At 37.8% G+C, this 23,659-nt stretch overlaps 1 protein-coding gene across 5 annotated transcripts in view; it reads left to right on the top strand.

The window, feature by feature from the left end:
• The window catches only part of L3mbtl4 (L3MBTL histone methyl-lysine binding protein 4), a 485,427-nt gene that overhangs the window by 256,339 nt on the left and 205,429 nt on the right, over nt 1-23,659 (top strand). For all 5 annotated transcript variants that reach the window (XM_046467481.2, XM_058586451.1, XM_046467478.2 and 2 more), the window contains one exon: nt 21,169-21,283. In XM_046467481.2, the coding sequence (XP_046323437.1) occupies nt 21,169-21,283 (115 nt within the window). The remainder of the gene's footprint in view (nt 1-21,168; nt 21,284-23,659) is intronic.

Raw genomic sequence — 23,659 nt, 5'->3', positions numbered from 1 at the left:
TTTTCATGTGTGCTGGATATTGTGTATGAGAGAACCATAGGGACCGAAGTAGATACTGTTTCCTCCCAGAAAGGATCATGACTTTTCTTATGTTAGGCAGCTTGTTCTAAGGACTATAATGAGTCCACCTCTTTACCCCCGGATCCTGTGATTGGGAAGGTATAATTTAGTTAAGGATCCTGAGATGAGATTATCCTGGATTACACACGTGCACTCTAAATCCAATGATAAGAGAAGACTTGACACCAGGAGAAGGGCACAGGGAGAATGGAGGCAGAGACTGAGTGATGTGGCTCCAAGCCAAGGAATACCTCCTGCCACAGGATGCTGGAAAAGACAAGAAACTATTTTTTTTTCTAGAATTTTTCAAGAGCATACAGTCTTGCCATACTCTTGCTTTGAAACATTTGGCCCCTGAAACTGTGAAAGAATACATTTTTCTTATTTAACCCATCAAGTTTGCAATAATTTGTTAGAACAGACCTGAGAAACTAATGCAGTTTGATCCAGTTAAGAACTGGGCCGATCTGGGGCAGGTGCAGGTTTAGTTTTAGTACTTCTTTGGTTTCAGATGCCTTGAGAGATAATATTTCTGTTATGCATCCCAGGCCCTCCAGCTCGTGTTCCCAGGACCAGGAGAGGGTAGAGGTATCTCTGGGGTACCTGACCTTCCCCTGGGCTTCTGCACCCCTGCTTCCTCCAACTTATCCACAGCACTCAGCGTCTGGGCTTCCTCCACAACTCAGAGTGTCATGTCTCACCAGCCACACAGCTGTCTGTGACAACTCCAGCAGGAGCTGATTCCCGGCTTCTCAGGCACAAATTTAGCAAGTGCCCCTGAGGCAGAGGTCACAGCCCATCTCTCTGCTCACATGGGAAAGCACTCTCCTTCCCCACGAGTCAGATCATTCAGACTTCTTGACATTCATAATTGTTATAAAATATGGTTTTACAGTTTTTTAATTAGTTTCAAAGAGATTTTGGAGTTCTAATACTTCTAATTGGTCGATTTAACATCCTATCCAGAAGCAGAATTCCCTAAAATATGAATTGCAGAGTTAAATTATTAATGGGTGATTAGACTTTCTTTAAAAGATGAATTTATTTTTTAATCAACACATACAAATTATACTTATTAATGGGGTACTGTGTCATGTTTTAATACATGTGTAATGTTTAACTAAGGCTAAACATCCAACTCCTCAAAAATTATTTCTTTATTGTGAGAACTTTCAGAGTCCTTTCTTCTGGCTTTGTGTAATGTATAGTACATTGTTATCTATAGTCACTCTGCTGCGCAACAGCACGCCAGAACTTCTTGACTCCTGCCTAATGCTGACTTGATCAACCTCTCCCCATCCTTCTCCCTCTGTACCCTCCCCATCCCCTGGTAAACACCATTCTACTCTCAACTTCTGTGAGGTCAACATTTTTACATTCCATGTGAGTGAGATAATGTGGTATTTGTCCTTCTATGACTAGCTTTTTTCATTTAACATGATGGATCTTCAGTTCCACTATGTTGTCCTGAATTACAGGGTTTCATTTTTATGGCTAAATGGTATTCCACTATGCATATGTTCTGCACTCTCTTAATCCATTCATCACTCGATGGATACTTGTTGCCAAGTCTTGGCTATTGTGAATAGTGTAGGAATGAACTTGGGCTGCAGATGTCTCTTTCACATGCTGATCCCATGCCCTTTGGATATATATATACTAGTAGTGGGACTGCTGGGTTATATGTAGTTCTGGTTTTGATTTTTCTGAGGGACCCCATACAGTTTTCCATAGTGGCTGTGATAATTTACATTCCCATCAGTTGTGTGCAGAGATTCCCTTTTTACCACATCCTTGCTGGCACGTGTTATCTTTATTCTTTTTGATAATAGCAATTCTCACCTGGGTGAGTTGATATCTCATTGTGCTATTGGTTTTCTTTCCCTGATTATTGGTGATAATTGAGTATTTTTGTATGTAGCTACTGAACATTTCTATCTTGTCTTTTGAATTAAACTTTTAATTGTATTATACCAGGCCTATAACTTTATGTATATAAACAAGATTAAAATATATTTATAATAATTATCCATATAATTGGAAACAAAAACAGCTACTTATCAATACCAGTGGAGATTGATGGGGGCTTGTGTATGATCTTTGCAATGGGCAGTAATTTCTGACTTCACACTTTAGGAGCAGGAATTCCAAGGCAGAAAAGTGGAAGAAAGGCAGAGAATGAATTGGTAGATGTGAAATATTTAGGAACATATGTGCCAAAGTGAATAGGCCTGTGTCTGATAATTTTAATTTACTTTATGTTTAGTGAATAGGCCTGTGTCTGATAATTTTAATTTACTTTATGTTTAGTGAATAGGCCTGTGTCTGATAATTTTAATTTACTTTATGTTTAGTGAATAGGCCTGTGTCTGATAATTTTAATTTACTTTATGTTTAGTTCTCATGGATGCAACATTTTTAAGAGCAGAAGCCAGGATGTAAATGGGTTTCTTGGTTTGCTTTTTCTCTTCTGTACCAAGAGCTCTATGGGAAGAAAGTATAATTTAATTGAAAATAATTTAGCCTTCTGACATTGAGTTATGAAAAAATGTAAGCAAACATAAACCAACATTTTAATTACAAACATTCATTCTCTTGCCTTGCTTAAAATTATTTACTGGATTGAACATTATTTTCTCTAGAAATTTAATCCATTTCCAAACACTTTGTTCTGGTTGAGGTAATTACTCACCTGTACATGAAGAAAAATGGAAGGCCCTTGCAGTCAAATGGATAAATTACCTGTTTCAGAGGGTATAGTACATGTAAACATGAGCAATTTGTGCAGAATTTTAAATCTATAACTCAGTTCTAAGCTCAATCCCCTTGTTACTTAGGAGCAACATGTATTTATTTTAATGACCTAGTGTACTTCACAGGACATCAATATAATCACTATGTAAATAGAACATAGACATAGATTTTATTGTTGAAATAGAGCCAAGGTCTCCATCTATTATTTGACTTTTTTAGATGAAAAGCTTTGAATTGAATAATGTTGTAGTGATGTACAAATTTGTTTTAGTAAAAGAGGCTAAACAAAACATTAAAAAATGACACCTGAAATATATTTGCTAAAACCAAGCAGCTAGATCTCAGAAGAATCTACCCTGAGTATGAATAGAAGATAATACAGTTTCCTAAACAGACCTTGTTTACACTCAGAGAAGAGCAGAGAAGGCAACAAACTGTTGAGGCCAAGTTCATAGACATCATCCTGCCTCTGACACCTGTCCCCATCTTATCAAAGGTCTTGGCATCACACATGACAGCTCCATCTTTAAGATTTCAGATTCTGAAATCACATTTCTGAGCACAGCCTCCTGTTTAGCTCTTTCAGCTGCCTCCCTTGCTCTACAGCCTCATATAGACCCCAGATTCCCCTGTTTACCTCTGCCCAGCCCCCAGCTCTGTTGGCCACCCCAGCCTGTTCCTGTATAGAGCAAACTGAAAGTGCATAACTAGCACACTGTCTGCTGCTCTTTCCACTCCCTCAGTGCCACATCTCTGTGTGGCCTTCTGGACCTTTATTCACCAACTAAAAGAAGAGTGCCTTGGCTGATTTGTAATTTGCCCTGCTGTTGAGAGCTAGCTGTGCCATTAAGATAGGCCAAACATGTTTGTGTCTTTCCACAATGTCAGAATTTAATGAATAACAATAAATTCACAGGCTGCACCACTTTCATCAGTGGCAATTCACCTATATGTGTAAGCAATCGCAAGTTCTTTTATTCCAATCTTAATTTCAAAAATCTCTAACACTAAATCAAGCATCACACTCTAAACAAATATGTATGTCACAGAAAGGCTAAGAAAGGGTTAAGGAAGCCACAGGGGTTCAGGAGGCTGAACTGAGTGCAAAGACAGAGAACAGATAAGAATGCAGTAGCTATAGATGGTTAGATAAGATTATGAACCTACCAGAAGAATTGTTCAGGGTGCAGACCTGTCTAAACACAGGAACTTGTTCTAAGCCAAGGTCCATATGGAGGCAGTTTCACAGTGTGTGAACTTACAGTGTCAGCTTGAGATGTCAGCTTGGGGTGGGACTTGTGTGATCATCGTGGGCAGGAGAAACAACACTCTGTTGAAGCCTGAGGACAGAGATTTTGGAGGTTCCTTATTGTGGCAATTTTCTTGGGCAAGGATCATGGCAAGAAGTGACCAGGCAGAGGGGTCAGGATGCTGCCAGGTCCAGTTTTGGAGTGCCCCTTCTTTCATGGGCCTTGAGTGAGGGGATTGCTTCATTCTATGTCGGTGTGTTTGACAAACTCATGGGCCTGGTTTTTCCAGTATGTGTTTGATGCTCCCAGGCATCCATGTGCTTCCAGTTAATTAAATAAGTTCACAGTTGATCATTCTTAGGAGCATGATGAATTTATTTATCAGTTTGTGCCTTATGGTTGTGCCAGGCAGGTGGTGGTTGTTTACTTGTACACAGTACAGAGTCATTCCACCTCAGCACGTAAACTCAAAGTAAGAGTAACTTATGGCAAATGAGTGCTTTATAAAATGGAGTCACTCAGGTTTAGGCCCAGCCTGAAAACTGCTGGTTCTTTATATCATAGAGTTACTCAGAGCAGGGCACAGTCTGCTGTCCACACCTCCCTACTTGCCTTTCTGTTCTGGGACTACCCTTTACCTCAACACAGGACACCTTATCTCCTATTTGCCTGAGAAACTGGGAGCCACCTTGTATTATGCCTCATTTTTGGGGCCTCTAGCTTTACTGGACTCAATTTGTCTTCTGTGCCTCAGACAAAGCTGACACTTCTTCCTGAAACTCTTTTTCTTGTTTGTCCCATTCCTGCCCCATCTCTTCAACCCCATCTTCATTCCCTCCAGGCAGGATCTTCCATTAACATGTGGTGGTTTCTGCTATCCTACATACATCCTTCCTAAGGAAACTCCCACTATTTTTATCATCAAGGTTGTTAAGAGTGTTTTTCATTTGTGGCCATTCTTACCACTTATTCACTTTTCTAACTGAGTCAGTAAAACTTTCATGTCACTTTGCTGTTGTAGGCAGTGTGATTTCTCCTGTCTCTTTCATATGGCTTCAGCATAGCTGACCGTACCTCCATTTTAAAATAGCCACCCCCCAAACTGCTGCTTTACTATCCTCTCTTGATTTTCCGTCTTTTTTTTAAGTTTATTATTGCTTCTTACTCCTGTGCGACTTTTTAATAGAATTCCTCAGGATTTTTTTTTGCAGACTTATGTATCAGTCAGGATTCTGCATGAAATAGAGGGCATACAGAGTTTAATAAAGGGCTGTGACAACATTTTGGGCAGAATGGGAAGAAGCCAGTGAAGAGTGGGGCTGGGAAAAGGAGGAGCAAACTGAACTGCTGGAGAAAGAGGCAGGAGCTGTGGCCACTAGTGGGAACGAAGCTGCTGCCAACTTGCGGTCCTGCAGAGGAGGGGCCTGGGATCAATTCCCAATCCCTCTCTTCTCTCGCCCTCCTAAGTCCTGTTGATAATTCTCATTGGCTAGAACCCAACTGGAAACCAGAGATTAAAGACCTTTGATTTCATCTGAAAAAGTGTTTCCTTGGCACAGTTGGAGTCTAGGGGCAGAGTCTAGGATCTCGTGTCTCGCGCTGCGTGCTTCTCTGTCCAGGCCTCACTCCTTCCCTCTGCAGGTGTGCCCTTGCCACACCTGCATCTGTGCCTCTCCATCTCAGGTGAGATCCAGGTATGAATTTTCATTTGTCTACTGGGCATTTTCACTTGAGTTTCTTGTAGGAACTTCAATTTAATATGATCAAATGGAATTCATTATATATACCCTTGAGCAACAAAATAAACCAGACCAAATAAATTCAGAACCCTATTTCTTTCCCCGTATTTCTCATCCAACAACAGATGAACTAGTTTACCTATATTGAAAACTTTGTTTTTAGTGTTATCAGTGTCTCACACACAGAGCACAAAATATAATTATACAAATTTCATGATGAGGCATTGTCCTAAGGACCCCCCACACACTCACACATTTTCCCTTCTGCAGAGGGATTTGCTTGTACTCAGTTTAGCTCATTTTTATCATGTTTATCCCTAGGACTCTAAACATGGGCTCATTCTGCAGTGTCTGGGGTTTCTGTGGGGTTCTTGTGGTGTGAGATGTGGGTGAAGCTCTCTTATTTCTCCTTGCCTCTTCGCATGTGCACTTTTCTTTCTCTTCATCCATTCCCTCAATCAGCTTGGTCTAGTTAGACCCAAATTCCTATTTATCCACTGTGTATTAGTCATTATAACCAAGAGGAGCTTGTGTCTACTTTTGTATTTTAGAAGAATAAATGGTTTAAAAGGATCTCAGGCACTTTCATGCATTTTAGAATATCATATTTCTTGAAAAAATGTTGGTAGTTCAAAAGATAGATCTATAGAATAAATGAATAGGGAGATATGGATTAAAATTCAGTGGGACCTTTGATGTATTTGTTTGGTAATGTTTGCCTAATTTGAATGGCCATACTTGAATTCCTACACGCGCTAATTTCTTCATTTGTTGAACAAATAGAAAGTTAAAATGCTTCAACAAGTGTGCTCCAGATTCGGCCTGATCCTGGAGACAAAGACTAGAAGTTAGAGTTTCTGTCCTCAAATAATAGTCAAAATACTTGGACATATGTAATTCATGGCAAAATACATTTTTAAAGGATCAGAAACTCATGGAAATTATCAATTTAGAACTTGTTGATGGTAAAATTGGTAAATTAATTAGGTGAGCTATTTGTAAAGGAAAAATAGGTCACCTACTTATGACTTCAAGCATTTTAGAAAGAGTGCTCATGATACATTCTGTTCCTAAGCATATTTGTATGTATATTTCTATTTTGCTGATATTACCCATAAACATATTATGTAATTATATAAATCATTATCCATGTGCTATATCATATTTTCCATTGCAGATTAGTGCTTTGAATATAAATGTATAATTAATTCTTGTCAGGGGAAATTTTTGCAAATTTCAATTAACCATAGTATAGTTTTTCACATGATAATGGGAATTGTGCCTTTGGTTTACTGGGAATTGAATGTTTATTTACAGCAATCTTGGGCGTAGACTCCCTAGAGTCATCATCACTCCTAGCTTTCCTGGAGGGTCCTAACTTCATCTAATTGTTGGAAGGAATCCAATTGCTGGAATTGTCTAATTATTAGCAATGCTCCCTTTCACTTTCAGAAACATCTATTTGGACAATAAATTATGTGTTCCCTCTAGATATGACCACCGTTTTTCCTTTTCACAGTCCTCGTGTCTCACCATTCTTCATAGAAGTCCTATCTTCTTCTATAATAAACAGCTCAGATCCTTTTTGAGTTGGTGGAATATAAACACATAGATAGATCCAGAGAGGAAATTCAGAATCTCAGGACAAGTTGAGAGCACATTGAAATCATTTCCACCACAAGACCTGTGGCCTGAGCAGAAGGAGCAGCAGTAGCATAGTGAATGATGGTGGAGGAAGCGGCCCCTAATGAACAGGGCAGGTGCAGTGTTGGTGTTAGTGTTCACTTTGCTGCTCCAGTGCTTCAGACTATTTTATAAACTCTGTGGCAGAGCTTATGAAAATATTTATGTTAGTTATAATCATAAACTGGTTTTAAGGTTATTTGTCCTCACACTGCTATTGAGGGAGGTTTTTCTTCCTGAGAAGTTAACAAGAGACGTGTTGCCATGGATCACCAAATGTGGCTGTTCTGCTTAACTCTGATGAAGTACTTAAAGATTTCTTAACAAGAACTAAAACCCTGGGGATTCTATTAGAAACTTGGCATTTTCATTTCTTATGGGAATCTCCTGGGGAAAACACATCCTTTGGGGAAAACTAATTGTATTTGTTATAACTGTAACCATAGAAATGGAAAAATGGAAACTTGTGTAGATTCACTTGTCACAAATGGAGACATCTGGAATTGCATGTCCTGTGCAGCAGGCCTCCAACCTGTTTTTCTTGTTTGTTGTCTTTCAAAGATGGGGGGGGGAGGGGCTATGACTTAAAAAAAAAAAAGTTGTCATTCTTGATTGCTTTAAATAGAACTGTGGGTTTGATAGCCAGTGCCGTGGATTAACCGCTCTGTGGTTACCATGATGATACTTGAAAATGTTGAAGGTTTTGAGGAGATGTTGATACTCTCCTTAACTAAATTTTGAAAACCACTGCACTGGGACCCAACATGGCGCCCGGCGAGGAGGCAGCACTTTCAATACTTCCACAGTAACGGGATCAGAGAGACCCATTAAAACACCTACATGCTACCTGCTGAGAAACTTCTAGCAAAATTCCGCTGAAAGGAGACCTGCCGGGAATTAGTAAGTTTATTGGAAGTGTCAGTTTGTCTCGGCCACGAGGTGCAGGGGCCCAGTCCCGCCGGCCGCCTCCGAAAGGCCGCTGCTAGCCCGGAGGCGAACGTTCAAACAGCCACTGCCTGCACGAGCCCCTGCCGGCCCGGCTCTGTAAACCACCCCTGGCGGTTCGGCGCTGCAAACGACCCCCCCTCCCCCCACCTCGGGTGAACAGCTCCCGCCCCCCCCCCTCGCACTGCGAACAGCCCCGCCCGCACGGAACGGGATACCACCTTGGCAGAGAACTGACGTCACGGGCAGAGGAGATAACTTCATTGAAACCAGCGTGACAGGTGTGTAATCCCCTAGCCATCTCTCTCCACACAGCGGGGAAACCTTAAGAGGCCCTCCCAGCTCTCCTGTGAGCTCCATAGCCAGACCGAGGGAATCAGGAGTGGCGCGAGACTCGCGGTGCGGAACTCCGGGCACGGAACTCCCGGCTACCGCTCCCACCAGTGCTGACAACTGAGGTCTCTTGCACCAGCTACCGGGGGCGTGGCTACTGGAGGGCAAGCAAATTCGCTGGGGGTTCTCAGCCCCAAGCTCTACAAACTTAGGGTCTGAGGGAGGCAAACAGGGAGAGTGTGCCCAGGCTTCATGAAAACAAGGCTCCCAGGAGCAGCAGACCTGGCGTGTAACTAGTATTGTGGTAAGCGTCACAGGTGAGCGGGGCCTGGCTTGAGGAAACACAAGAGAAGGCCCTAGGCACTCAGGATTGGAGACCCGCCCAGTCTGGGACGAAGAGCTGCTGCACAGTGAATGGTTCCCACCTATTGAGAGGAGAAGCTTGGCCCAGTGGGCACAGCTCCACCTACTGGAAGAGAAGTTAATCGAACTCTATGACTGCATTTATTATTATTATTTTTTTTTCTTTTTCTTACATTTTCATTTTTTTGTTGGTGTTGTTGTTCTTTAACTTTTTTTTAATATTTTTAATTTTTTTTAAATTTTTTTATTTTATGATTATTAGTATTATTTCTTTAAATTTTAATTTTCATTTTTTTATTATCTTTATTATTTAAAATTTTTTTTCTTTCTTTCTTTATTTTCTATTTTTTTTCTTTTGTCTTTTCATTTCTTTTCAATTTTCTTATTCCCCCTTCCTTGAATTCTACCTGCCTACTCTCATTCTCTTTAGTGACTTCTTCCCTTCCCCTCTAATATACTTCCTCCCAAGCATCAAATAAATTTATAAGAATAAACAGTAACTCAGCAGTCAAACAGAACAAGAAGTAACATGAGCAGCATAAAAAAGCAAGGAAGAAAAGGAGTACAAACAATGAAGGACAGCCTAAATATTCAGGAGGACCTAGAGTCATTAGAAAAATGGTCATATAAAGATCTCAAGGAATACCTTAGACAGATGGAATGGAACCTTAAAGAGGATATGAGACAGCAAATCCAAACAGTGAAAGAACACCTTGAAAGTGAATTACATAAACAGATAAAAGAAGAAGTTAAGCATCTTTATCAAGAGATAGAGATTATAAAAAAAAATCAAACAATAATTCTAGAAATGAAGGAAACGATAAACCAAATTAAAAACTCAATTCAGAGTATCACTAACAGAGTGGAGCAAGTAGAAGCCAGAACGTCAGATAATGAAGACAAAATATATCATCTTGAAAAGACTCTAGCCAACTCAGAAAGGCTGGCAAAAAATCACGAGAAAAACATCCAAGAGATATGGGATAATATAAAAAAACCAAACTTACGAGTCATCGGGATAGAGGAAGGTACAGAGATTCAAACCAAGGGAATGAGTAACCTGCTGAATGAAATAATTACAGAAAACTTTCCAGAAATAAAAAAGGAAACGGATATACAAATTGTAGACGCATACAGGACACCGAGCACACAAAATCACAGTAGACCAACGCCAAGACACATTGTTATGAAGATATCCAATATACAGAACAAAGAGAAAATATTAAAAGCTACAAGAGAAAGGAGGCAGATTACATTCAGGGGTAAACCAATAAGGTTAACAACGGATTTTTCATCACAGACGCTTAAAGCGAGAAGATCCTGGAACAACGTATTTCAAACACTGAAAGACAATGGATGCCAACCAAGAATTCTGTATCCAGCAAAATTAAGCTTCAGGTACAACAATGAAATAAAAATCTTTCATGATAAACAAAAGCTAAAAGAATTTGCAGCCAGAAAACCAGCATTGCAAAGCATCTTGAGCAAAACACTACACGAGGAAGAAATGAAAAACAATAACCAAAACCATCAGTGGGAAGTGCCTCTTTAAAGACAGAGGGCAGAGGGAAAGCTAACCATGGAGACACAAACTTACTTAAAAAAAAAAGAAGATAAATAATCAAACATGGCTGGAAGTACAAACCATATATCAATAGTAACTCTAAACGTTAATGGCTTAAACTCTCCAATAAAGCGACATAGGCTGGTAACATGGATTAAAAAAAGAAATCCAACAATATGCTGCCTCCAGGAGACACATCTGATTGGAAAAGACATACACAGGCTGAAGGTGAAAGGTTGGGAAAAAATATACCACGCACACAGTCCTCGTAAGCAAGCAGGGGTGGCCATCCTCATATCGAATAAAATCGACTTCAAGACTAAGTTAATCAAAAGGGATAAGGAAGGACATTATATACTGTTAAAAGGAACCATTCACCAGGAAGACATAACAATTATCAATATTTATGCACCAAATAATGGTGCTGCGACGTTCATAAAACAAATTCTCCTCAAGTTCAAGAATCAAATAGACCACAACACAATAATTATGGGTGACTTCAACACACCTCTCTCACCATTGGACAGATCCTCCAAACAAAATTTGAATAAAGAAACTATAGAACTCAATATCACAATCAATAACCTTGACTTAACTGACATATATAGAATATGTCAACCATCATCAAGTGGATATACTTTTTTTCTCAGCAGTACATGGATCCTTCTCAAAAATAGACCATATATTATGCCATAGGGCAACCCTCAGTAAATATAAAGGGGTGGAGATAATACCATGCATTTTATCTGATCATAATGGAATGAAACTGGAAATCAATGATAAAAGAAGGAAGGAAAAATCCTACATCACATGGAAAATGAACAATATGTTACTGAATGATCAATGGGTTACAGAAGACATAAAGGAGGAAATCAAAAAATTCTTAGAGATAAATGAAAATACAGACACAACATATCGGAATCTATGGGACACAATGAAAGCAGTTTTAAGAGGGAAATTCATCGCCTGGAGGTCATTCCTCAAAAAAAAAAGGAAAAACCAACAAATAAATGAGCTCACACTTCATCTCAAAGCCCTAGAAAAGGAAGAGCAAAACAACAGCAAATGTAGCAGAAGGCAAGAAATAATTAAAATCAGAGCGGAAATCAACGAAATTGAAACAAAAGAAACTATTGAAAAAATTAACAAAACTAAAAGTTGGTTCTTCGAAAAAATAAATAAGATCGACAGACCCTTAGCCATGCTAACGAAGAGGAGAGAGAATTCAAATTACTAACATACAGGATGAAAAAGGCAATATCACAACAGATGCTACAGAAATACAGAAGACAATTAGAAATTATTTTGAAAACCTATATTCCAATAAAATAGAAGATAGTGAAGACATCGATAAATTTCTTAAGTCATATGATTTGCCCAGACTGAGTCAGGAGGATACTCACAACTTAAACAGACCTATAACAGTGGATGAAATAGAAGAAGCAATCAAAAGACTACCAACCAAGAAAAGCCCAGGACCAGATGGGTATACAGCGGAGTTTTACAAAACCTTTAAAGAAGAATTATTACCAATACTTTTCAAGTTATTTCAGGAAATAGAAAAAGATGGAGCTCTGCCAAATTCATTCTATGAGGCCAACATCACCCTGATTCTGAAACCAGACAAAGACACCTCAAAGAAAGAAAACTTCAGACCAATATCTCTGATGAACCTAGATGCAAAAGTCCTCAATAAAATTCTGGCGAATCGGATACAAAGGCACATCAAAAAAATTGTGCACCATGATCAAGTAGGATTCATACCTGGGATGCAAGGATGGTTCAATATACGGAAATCAATAAATGTTATACACCACATCAATAGACTTAAAGAAGAACCATATGATCATCTCGATAGACGCAGAAAAAGCATTCGACAAAGTACAGCATCCCTTTATGTTCAAAACATTAGAAAAATTAGGGATAACAGGAACTTACCTCGACATAGTAAAAGCTAACTATGCTAAGCCTCAGGCTAGCATCATTCTGAATGGAGAAAAATTGAAGGCATTCCCTCTAAAATCTGGAACAAGACAGGGATGCCCTCTATCACCACTTCTATTCAATATAGTTCTCGAAACACTGGCCAGAGCAATTAGACAGACGAAAGAAATTAAAGGCATAAAAATAGGAAAAGAAGAACTTAAATTATCACTATTTTCAGGTGACATGATTCTATACCTAGAAGACCCAAAAGGGTCTACAAAAAAACTACTAGAACTAATAAATGAAGTCAGCAAAGTGGCAGGATATAAAATCAACACGCATAAATCAAAGGCATTTCTGTATATCAGCGACTAAACTTCTGAAACAGAAATGAGGAAAAACACTCCATTCACAATATCCTCAAAAAATAAATAAATAAATAAAATACTTGGGAATCAACCTAACAAAAGAGGTGAAAGATCTATACAATGAAAACTACAGAACCCTAAAAAGAGAAGTAAAAGAAGATCTTAGAAGATGGAAAAAATATACCCTGTTCATGGATAGGCAGAACTAACATCATCAAAATGGCGATATTACCAAAAGTTCTTTATAGGTTTAATGCAATGCCAATCAAAATCCCAACGGCATTTCTTGTAGAAATAGAGAAAGCAATCATGAAATTCATATGGAAAAATAAAAGACCCAGAATAGCAAAAGCAATTCTAAGCAGGAAGTGTGAATCAGGCGGTATAGCGATACCAGATTTCAAACTATATTACAGAGCAATAGTAACAAAAACAGCATGGTACTGGGACCAAAACAGGCGGGTGGACCATTGGTACAGAATAGAGGACACAGAGACTAATCCACAAAGCTACAACTATCTTATATTTGATAAAGGAGCTAAAAGCATGCAATGGAGGAAGGATAGCATCTTCAACAAATGGTGCTGGGAAAACTGGAAATTCATATGCAACAAAATGAAACTGAATCCCCTCCTCTCGCCATGCACAAAAGTTAACTCAAAGTGGATCAAGGAGCTAGATATCAAATCAGAGACTCTGCGTCTGATAGAAGAAATAGTTGGCTCCGATCTACATACTGTGGAGTCGGGCTCCAAATTCCTTTAATAGGACACCCATAGCACAAGAGTTAATAACAAGAATCAACAAATGGGACTTACTGAAACTGAAAAGTTTTTTTCTCAGCAAGAGAAACAATAAGAGAGGTAAATAGGGAGCCTACATCATGGGAACAAATCTTTACTCCTCACACTTTAGATAGAGCCCTAATATCCAGAGTATACAAAGAACTCAAAAAATTAGACGATAAGATAACAAATAACCCAGTCAACAAATGGGCCAAGGACCTGAACAGACACTTCTCAGAGGAGGACATACAATCAATCAACAAGTACATGAAAAAATGCTCACCATCTCTAGCAGTCAGAGAAATGCAAATCAAAACCACCCTAAGATACCATCTCACTCCAGTAAGATTGGCAGCCATTATGAAGTCAAACAACAACAAGTGCTGGCGAGGATGTGGCGAAAAGGGTACTCTTGTACATTGCTGGTGGGACTGCAAATTGGTGCGGCCAATCTGGAAAGCAGTATGGAGATTTCTTGGAAAGCTGGGAATGGAACCACCATTTGACCCAGCTATTGCCCTTCTTGGACTTTTCCCTGAAGACCTTAAAAGAGCGTACTACAGGGATACTGCTACATCGATGTTCATAGCAGCACAATTCACAATTGCTAGACTGTGGAACCAACCCAGATGCCCTTCAATAGATGAATGGATAAAAAAAAATGTGGCATTTATACACCATGGAGCATTACGCAGCACTAAAAAATGACAAAATCATGGAATTTGCAGGGAAATGGATGGCACTAGAGCAGATTATGCTTAGTGAAGCTAGCCAATCCCTAAAAAACAAATACCAAATGTCTTCTTTGATATAATGAGAGCAACTAAGAACAGAGCAGGGAAGAAGAGCAGAAAGAAAAGATTAACATTAAACAGAGACATGAGGTGGGAGGGAAAGGGAGAGAAAAGGGAAATTTCATGGTAATGGAGGGAGACTCTCATTGTTATACAAAATTACATATAAGAGGTTGTGAGGGGAATGGGAAAATAAACAAGGAGAGAAATGAATTACAGTAGATGGGGTAGAGAGAGAAGATGGGAGGGGAGGGAGGGGGGATGGTAGAGGATAGGAAAGGTAGCAGAATACAACAGTTACTAATAGGGCATTATGTAAAAATGTGGATGTGTAACCGATGTGATTCTGCAATCTGTATTTGGGGTAAAATTGGGAGTTCATAACCAACTTGAATCTAATGCATGAAATATGATATGTCAAGAGCTTTGTAATGTTTTGAACAACCAATAAAAATAAATAAATAAATTGGCACATACCCAATGTGCAGCACAATAAAGCAGATGCTGTTCTCTAAAAAAAAAGAAAACCACTGCACTAAGAAATATGAAGAATTTGGGAAATGGCCTTGAAAGCTAAAAAGAAGTTTAGAATAACTATAGTGAAAACTATTTATTGTCTAATTTAGTGCTTAAAAATTGTTTTTTCCTGTAATACTTAGGGGAATGGACTAGAAGGAAGATGGAAGTAATGAATTTGTGAAAGAGTGAATAGGTTTGGGAAGAGGTTAGCAGGGAGGGGAGGGAGAGGGAATTGAAATAATTTAAATGATTTACGGAGGGAGTGGAAGTAGTGGTGAGGAAGGAACACAGGGACAGGTGGCTTTGCAGGAGGCCTGGGGCAGAGTGAGGGTGTTGAAGTCCTGATGACTTGGAAATGGTGGGCATACATTTAAATCCTTGCATTTCTCAGTAGCCTCATGAAAAAATAAGCAAGAATAAATTTTTTAAGAGTAGATACATACTTTTCCGTCACAATCCTTTGTCCTATGCCTTGCCTGGATAGACACATGAGCAGCAAAGCTCAGTGTGCAGGTTATGTTAAATGCCCAAAAGGGCAAGTAGTTCTGGACTGCATCCCTGTATTATTTAGCATCATATTATTTGTATTATGAGAACACCTTGTTTTTGTTTTTAAAAATCTAACTTAACTGCTATAAGATATTTCAACAATAGCTCCAAATATCCTTACAATGTATGCATGTTCTCAGGAAACTATTAGCTTAAGTCTGGTTTTACCATTTGCCATGGCCATGTAATCTTGCTAAGCCTCTTAACCTCTCCTGTTCATCATATATTAAAATAACTTACTCTGGACATTAAATGAGAAGATTTACATATTATATATTATGTACATTTTGTAGCTATATATGTTATATACACATTACAACTGTGTACACAAAATCAAAACACCTCACCTGCCATAGCTGCACTTTCACTCTTGAATTGTGTTGGTGTTCTATAAAGGCAGGGCACAGGCATTCTGGCCTTGGTTCTACCGTGGTGCTTAGTGCCATCCCTCACAGAGCCCACAGCCCTGCATCACAGGAAAGAAGTTGAATCATTATCTTATTAGCACCAACAGATATGAGTAATAGATCTCAAGATTGCATGTTAAAACAAATTTTCTTCCTAGAATGAAAGTTAAGGCTCAATTTAGTTAACTGAAAATGTATTAAATTAAAGATGGAAGAGTTCAGATACAATAGAGGTTGTATCTAAATACATTAACACCATGCTTATAATTTTTTCATTATAGCATTTACAATAGATTTAAAGACTCTGACAACAAAACATACATATTCAATAGGCCTGTTAAAGTGGAAATTAAAAATTAAAAACCATTTAACAGGCAAAAACAAGTAATAATCACTTAGATTAACAAAACTGTGACAATTACATTTTGCCTCAGCATTCCTAAATTATTAACTGTTCTATCTTCCAAATGCCCAAACAAGAGGATACGGTTACTCTCCCACATCTTATTCAGATGAGGGGTTTTGAGCCCTTACCATGTGTGAGCTGCAGTGCTGAAATCCATGCAGGCATCAGAGGTGATTGAGGCCAAAGGGCAAACCTCAAGGAGACAAGGGCAACTCCCAGTGGTCATGATCAGGCAAAGCAGAAAGGAAGTGTCAGATTGACAGCTTTGGATTTATACTAAGGAGTTAGTCCTTGTTTTTCACATGCCAATTGAATTCTTGAATCTCCAAGTCATTTTCCGTTCATTGAAAACTAACATATATGATGTTAATACCACCAGAAAGCATTACTGTCTTTAAAGATGGGCACTTGAAATGGTGTTTGATTCAGTGATCTGACCTTTGTTTTCTAGTTTATCAAAACTAGAGCAAGAAAGATCTGTGTATTTATTTCACACAATCCCAAATATGTGAAAAATCATAAATATATGAAATATGATGCTGGATTTGATTTGGTTTTCAAAATGGTTCTTTCCTGTACAAAAGGACTCTTTATAAATAAATATCCTTCAAATGTCAATCTCCTCTATTAACTTGAGCATCTGGTTAGAATTTCTTAAATTGTATTTTTATTTCAGAAATATGAATTCCCCAAATAATGAAAATCTCTTTCAGAAGTATGCATATGGGTGCAGATTGTTTTTTCAAGTTAAGGCAGCCTTGCAGGTGAAAGGGGTGTCACACCAGCGGATTAGGAGGAGTATTATCATAAGTAATTATGTATAGTCTTGAAAAGATAACTGAATATTTCTTAATGATTATAAGAATGCATGTTGATTAATAATCCATAAAATACATTGCATCTGCTCTCAGGGAAACTTTGAGAAAGATTATTATTTTACTTTTTTGATTTTAGACCTAAAACCAAAATAGTAAGTTTCACAGGTCCAGCACAGTAGCTGAAATGCATGGGCATGACTTCTCCAGGTTTGGCCTGTCTCGTTCATTTTCCAAGGTGATTATACACTTTTATACCCTTTCTACCACTGATAAGTGTTCTAGGAGATCCACAGCCACACGAGTAACTGATGATGTCAGTCACTGAAGTCATTTTGGTGGGTATGCAGAAATGTTGCCTTTTATGTTCTCTGAGAAGAATGTTGAAGTTTGTTTGTTTGTTTGTTTTTGCTTAATCATTTGTGAAATTTTGAAGCATCTATTTAATCTTTTGCTCACTTTCAATTGCACTTTTAGTCATCATTTTACCAATAAATTGATTGTTAGTGTCTGTGGCTTGCTTTTTCTTTTCTTTTTTTTTTAAGCTGATGATTAAAAATAAAACAGGAGTTTCTAATTCTGATAAAATACTGAATTTGTTAATTTATTCTTCTCCTTTTTTTTTTTTTTGGGTACTAAGGGATTGAACTCAGGGATACTCGACCACTGAGCCACATCCCCAGCCGTATTTTGTATTTTATTTAGAGACAGGGTCTCACTGAGTCTCTTGGTGCCTTGCAGTTGCCTAGCCTGGCTTTGAACTCAGGATTTTCTTGTTTTAGCCTTTCTAGCTGCTGGGATTACAGGCATGTGCCACCACTTAATTTTTTCTTGTATGAGTAATGCTTTCTGTGTGCTGATCAATCCTTGACTATCCCATTTTCATGATAATTGTATCTTAAGGTTTTGATCTTTTGAGTTTTACATTGTTGAGTAAGCATGGTAAGAAAAGATAAATTTGCCTCATTGCTGATTTTTTGGGAAAAGCATTCAATAAAAATATCATTGAGTTCAATATTAACTGTAAGTCTCTCATAGATGCCCTTGCTTTGTCAACTGAGGGAACTCCACCTCTATTTATAGTTTGCTGAGAATGTTTGTCATTGTATATTAAACTTTGTCAAGTATTTTCTATCCAGGGATATGACTAGATTTTTTCCTTCCTTATTCTGTTATGTACTGGATCAGTTAATTACAATTAGAATGCTGAGTTAGCCTTGCATATTTCCCCACACATTTGTCATTTCATTTATTTCTGTGGATTAGTTTCCATATGAATCACCCATTTCAAACTAAAGGGAATGCAAATCAAGGTGATTGTTTTTCTGTTTTGGTTTATCTAAAGTTTTCTTTTGATTATTTTAGAAAACTATTTTTGTAGCATTTAAATCATGGACTGACAAATGTCATTTCATTGATTCTGCCTCCACTGTTCCTGATAAAGTTGGCCAAGTTTGCTTTTAAGATTCTTATCTTTCACTATAATTTACCTGGTTTGGATGTCATTTGTATTTATTATGCTTGGGTTTTCCCATTCTTTTTAAACTTATAAATTGGTGTTTTTGGCCAAATTAGATTGTGACCATCATTCTTTCTGCGTTTGGATAGTTTGATAATTATCCCCGCTGTATCTTTTCCCTGTACTTTATTTCTGGCTTCCAGAGTTGATATTTTCTCACAAGTGCCTGCGGCTTTATTCACTATTGAACTCTTGTATTTGTTAACTGTTCTTCGGGTCAATGGTTTCTAAGTCTGTCTTCATGGTCATCCACCTATTTTGCTACTATTTCTAATCTGATGTTATAGCCATCCAGCATCTTTTAATTTCAGACATTTTGCTTTTCAATTCTAGAATTTCCATTTGTTTCTCTTTTGTAGTTTCCATTTCTCTGCTGAGATTCTCTATTTGTTCACTAAGAACTTTGTGTTGAAGTTCTTTAACGTATTTTAAAAGCAACTTTAAAGTCCTTGTCTACTAATTACAGCATCTGGGTCATCTCTGGCTCTGTTTCTGTTTACTACTTCCTTAAAAAATTGACTGTGGTTCACATTAACCTGCTTATTTATATGTCTAATGATTTTATTGTATGTTGGACATTATGAATGAAGTAGTATACAGTGGGGACATTTATTTACCTTTTAAAGAGGGTAGAGTTGGTCCATCAGACAGTTAATTGCTAGTCATTCTTAATCTTATTGAGGCTTTATTTTACTCCTCTATAGGGTTTGATGATTTAGAGTAGCTCTTACTCTAGGACATGGTTCTTTCCCTCCAATTTGAGTCCTTTGGGGTATTTTGGTCACATTTTCAAGATATCACTGAGGTCTTTCCACTCTAGTCTCTCTTCTCCCAGCAGATTGTGATTCATACTGTCTTGATTTCACTGTCAGGTCTATATCAGCTATTCTTGTTGGCCACACAGAAGTGCCTTCTTATATGTGCAGTGCAGCCTTTAAACCAGGGTCTTGTGAACAACCCTCATATGTTTGAGGGCCCTTCTTGTAGTTCCTTATCCAGTTCTCTAGACTTCTGCAACTTCACCAGCCCTGCATTGCACTCTGTGTGTGGAGTTTCTGATTTGGAAGGATTGAAGTAACGCCCGCCCCAGGAATCTGCATTGCTAATGCATGTCTAGATAATGCTGAGGCTGCTGACCTAGGTGCCACACTTTGACAAGTACTTTCTTTGAAAGATGAATCTTCAGGAAAATATTAAGACCCAATATATACAGTTTTGCTTTTTTTTGATCCCATGTTCAGCATAATAGATTTATATTCCCATTGATTTATATAGTGATAGTATTTATTCAAAATATGATTTTATTTATTCAAAATATGATTTTCAAAACATTATGCGGTTCTTTTGGCATTGAAAAGAATAGATTCTTAATTTAATTGGTAATTAAAACTAGAAAATATAAGAGAATAAGTAGTGTTCTATAATAATGAAGTCTTTTCATTCTTATTTACACACAAAAATGGACTTTTCCATTCAAATATGAAACTTGATGAACATAGTATTTGTTATATTGAAGAAGTATTTGATTTTTATTTCATAAATTGGACTCTATTTTAATTATTCTTAGGCTTGTACACATGTGAGTTGTGTGTGTATGTTTGGCCCATATATACAAAGCAGTGATAAAGGAGCCTTTTTGGAGCCCTACCAAGCAGATTGCTGCCTGCATTTCCTGCCTCAGAAGATTTCCTGACACTTTGCATTTTGTCCTTTAGTAGTTATCTAGATAGCTGTTAAAATCCATCTATCCCAGTAACAGATTTTATCTCCTCTCTTGCCTCCATTGTTTCACCGAGTCTCTCCTTATTTGTGAGGACTTAGGAAATTATTGCTTCCTTATAATTTAATCCACACCTTTCCTATCAGTATAAGTCTTGCACTGGTCTCCATTTGGTGACTGTTATTGTTACAATGGTGACATGGCTTCCAGTGGCCGACAGGACAGTTGCTCAGGATAGGAAGTGTCACTTCAACAGCAGTATGTGATTTGTTTGTTAATTCTAATGTATCTCTGACAAATATTTTACTTCTCAACCTCTTTAATTTCTTTGAGGAATTGTTACAACATCATTTGTTGGCTAAATCAGAAGGCTATGAGATAGCACATTTTAAATATTGTTTCAGGTGCAAGGTGCAATTAATAAAATTTCATTATCAGCTTCAGACATTTGTTTTAAAATAATACAGGAAGGTACCGGGATTGTAGCTCAGTGGTAAAGTGTGTACCTGGCACTTGTAAGGTACTGGGTTTGATCCGCAGCACCACTGAAAAATAAATAAATAAAATAAAGGTATTATATCCATCTACAACTAAAAATATTAAAAAGTATTAATACATGAATACTAAAATACTAAGTAAAATATTAATTATTAAAAATCATGTCAACAGGTTCACTTTGATGGTTGGGACCATAAGTATGACTATTGGCAGGAGGCAGACAGCCCTGACATTCACCCCATTGGCTGGTGTGATGTAACAGGACATCCACTGGAAGTGCCACATCGTAAGTATTTTGCTTTTCATTGTTGGTATTGAATTGTGATTTTGAATTCCAGCCTTTCTTGATTTCATACCCCAGCATTCCAGGAAGATGGTTCTCATTTTATGTTGACCGACCTCCCCAACATTGCTCACCTCACATCTTAGTCCTGTCATTGCAGACATTTGAAAGCTAAATAAAGATAAGTGAATTAATCATTGCTACAGCTACATCGAATTCTAATTATTCTCAGGCCTCAAAGGACATGCGTTATGTAAATGAAAAGTAATACTTACAAGGAAATTATTTTGATGATGTTTTCCAAAGGAAACTATTTTCTTTATTTTAGTTTGGAGAATTCAGCCACCATCTCTAAATCCGTCTGGTCATTGCTTTTAGTTCAAGCCAGATTTTTTTTTTTAAACATTCTTCTTAATTTTATTTTATAGAATATATTACAAATAATTTTAGGGAAAAACATCCTAAAATATTTTAGATTTCAGCAATTTCAGACTTTTTTGATTTTAAAGTTTTTTAAAACCTCTATTTTATTGGCATATTCTTTATTTCTGCCTTTCTATCCACTTAAAGTTAAGGAGGAAATTAAACACTCTAAATTCTAATGAGCTTCCAACCAAAATCCCTTATTCTTTTGTCTGAAGGAGTCCTCTGATCTGATTAGGCTGACATGACTAATAACTAGTTCCAGACACTTGTGCAAGTGTTCTCCATTCTTGGGTTTGTTTTGCTCTCTTCCTCCTTCTGCTTCCCTCCCTGGACATCTTGGGATGGAGCTGGCTTGAAGTGTGTTAATGAGGTGTCTTATGTTGAGCCAGCCTAATGAGCTTGAACCTTAGACCTTGAAGCACCCATGTCTTCTGTGAGAGAATCCCCCAACTTCTGTCAAAATGAGAGGAATCCCTGACTAATTTGACAGTCTCACATTGTGCTGGGCTCCTTAAAATCTACAGCATCAGTAAGATGCATGCTTTTATGGAAATGACAATGTATTGGCAAGTGGAGGCTCTCCTTAAGAAGAATGGCAGACAAGACACTGATCAGCACCCTTGGGGGATGTCAGGTCTGAGAAGGAGCCTTTTAATTTTCTCTGGCCCTACATTTTTGTTTTCTTGATTTCATACCCCAGCATTCCAGGAAAATGGTTCTCATTTTATGTTGACCGTCCTCCCCAATATTGCTCACCTCACATCTATTCCTCACTCATGACTTTTTCAACTAGAAACAATTTCAGCTGTAACAGTGATGGGCCAGCAATGCAGGTATAGGGGCAGCTCTCTTCACCCTACCTCACCCACCACCTGCTCCTTTCTCAAGCTGCTCTCCTGGCTTCTCGGCCTGAATGCTGAAGTTTCGGCATTAAATTTGAACTCCATCTCCACCCCAGATTTTTCTCCTTTTACTCTAGTTCCTCCCTAACTTCCTTTTTCTTACTAAAAAATCATGTGGAGACTTCACTTTCTTTTTGCCCTTCCACTACCCACATGGGCAGCCAGTCACCAAGGCCTGCTGATTCTTTAATTTCTCCAGAATCCTCTCTGACTTCCACTCTGCCTCCTCAATGCCTTGCATTATTTTGAGCTCTCATCATGATTTCAAATGATTCTCAGAATTTGGTCTGCACTCTGCTGGCGAGAGGCACAGGTCTTCCAACCAAGTCTGGGGAGTATCAAAAAAGGCAAATTCTCAAGGAAATACAGTCTAGTGGTTAAAAACATGAAAACTGGAGTCAGAATGCTTGGATCTGAATCTCAGTTTTACTGTTTGTTTATTTATATGTCTCTCTGTGACTCAGTTCCCTTGTATAAAATAAAGGTAATATGATCTGTCTCATAAATGTAATGATGAGCATTTCATAAACTGCCTGGCTCATAGTAAGTGCTCAACTAAAGTTGTCTGCTATGAAGAAATGTTACAATACTCCAAAGATTTTCATTATTATATAAAACTGGGAATTATGAAGGGTTCCAAATTTGAAATTTAGCTAAAATCAACTGGATTTTAAAATCAATTGGATATTTCCAAAATTTTAATAAACTTTTTATAAAAGTTTGACTTCCATATGTTGTTGGGAATATTATAAGCTTCCTATATTGTGTACTCATACTCCAGAAATTAGACTCCCTAGAATTTAGGTAAAGATAACTTGTAACTGGCTGTCTTCTCTGGGTCATGATTTTCTGTTTTTACTGTGCTTCATTTTTTCTTATAAATTTCATTTTGCTCAACAATTATTAATGTGGTCTATTGCAGATTGTTTGGTTAACCCTATGATTACAGTTATGCATCCTAAGAATTTGTGTAAATGATTTTCAAATACATAGATTTTAAGGCAAGCTTATAATATGTATCACCCATGCTTCTGTTTGCTAAAGCAAAAAT

Source organism: Marmota monax, unplaced genomic scaffold, assembly GCF_021218885.2.
Source record: "Marmota monax isolate L192 unplaced genomic scaffold, Marmota_monax_Labrador192_F-V1.1 WCK01_AAM20220418_F8-fsc00103, whole genome shotgun sequence".
Classification (NCBI taxonomy): Eukaryota; Metazoa; Chordata; class Mammalia; order Rodentia; family Sciuridae; genus Marmota; species Marmota monax.
The sequence above is the reverse complement of the archived record's forward strand: the minus strand, read 5'-3'. Positions and strand labels throughout refer to the sequence as shown.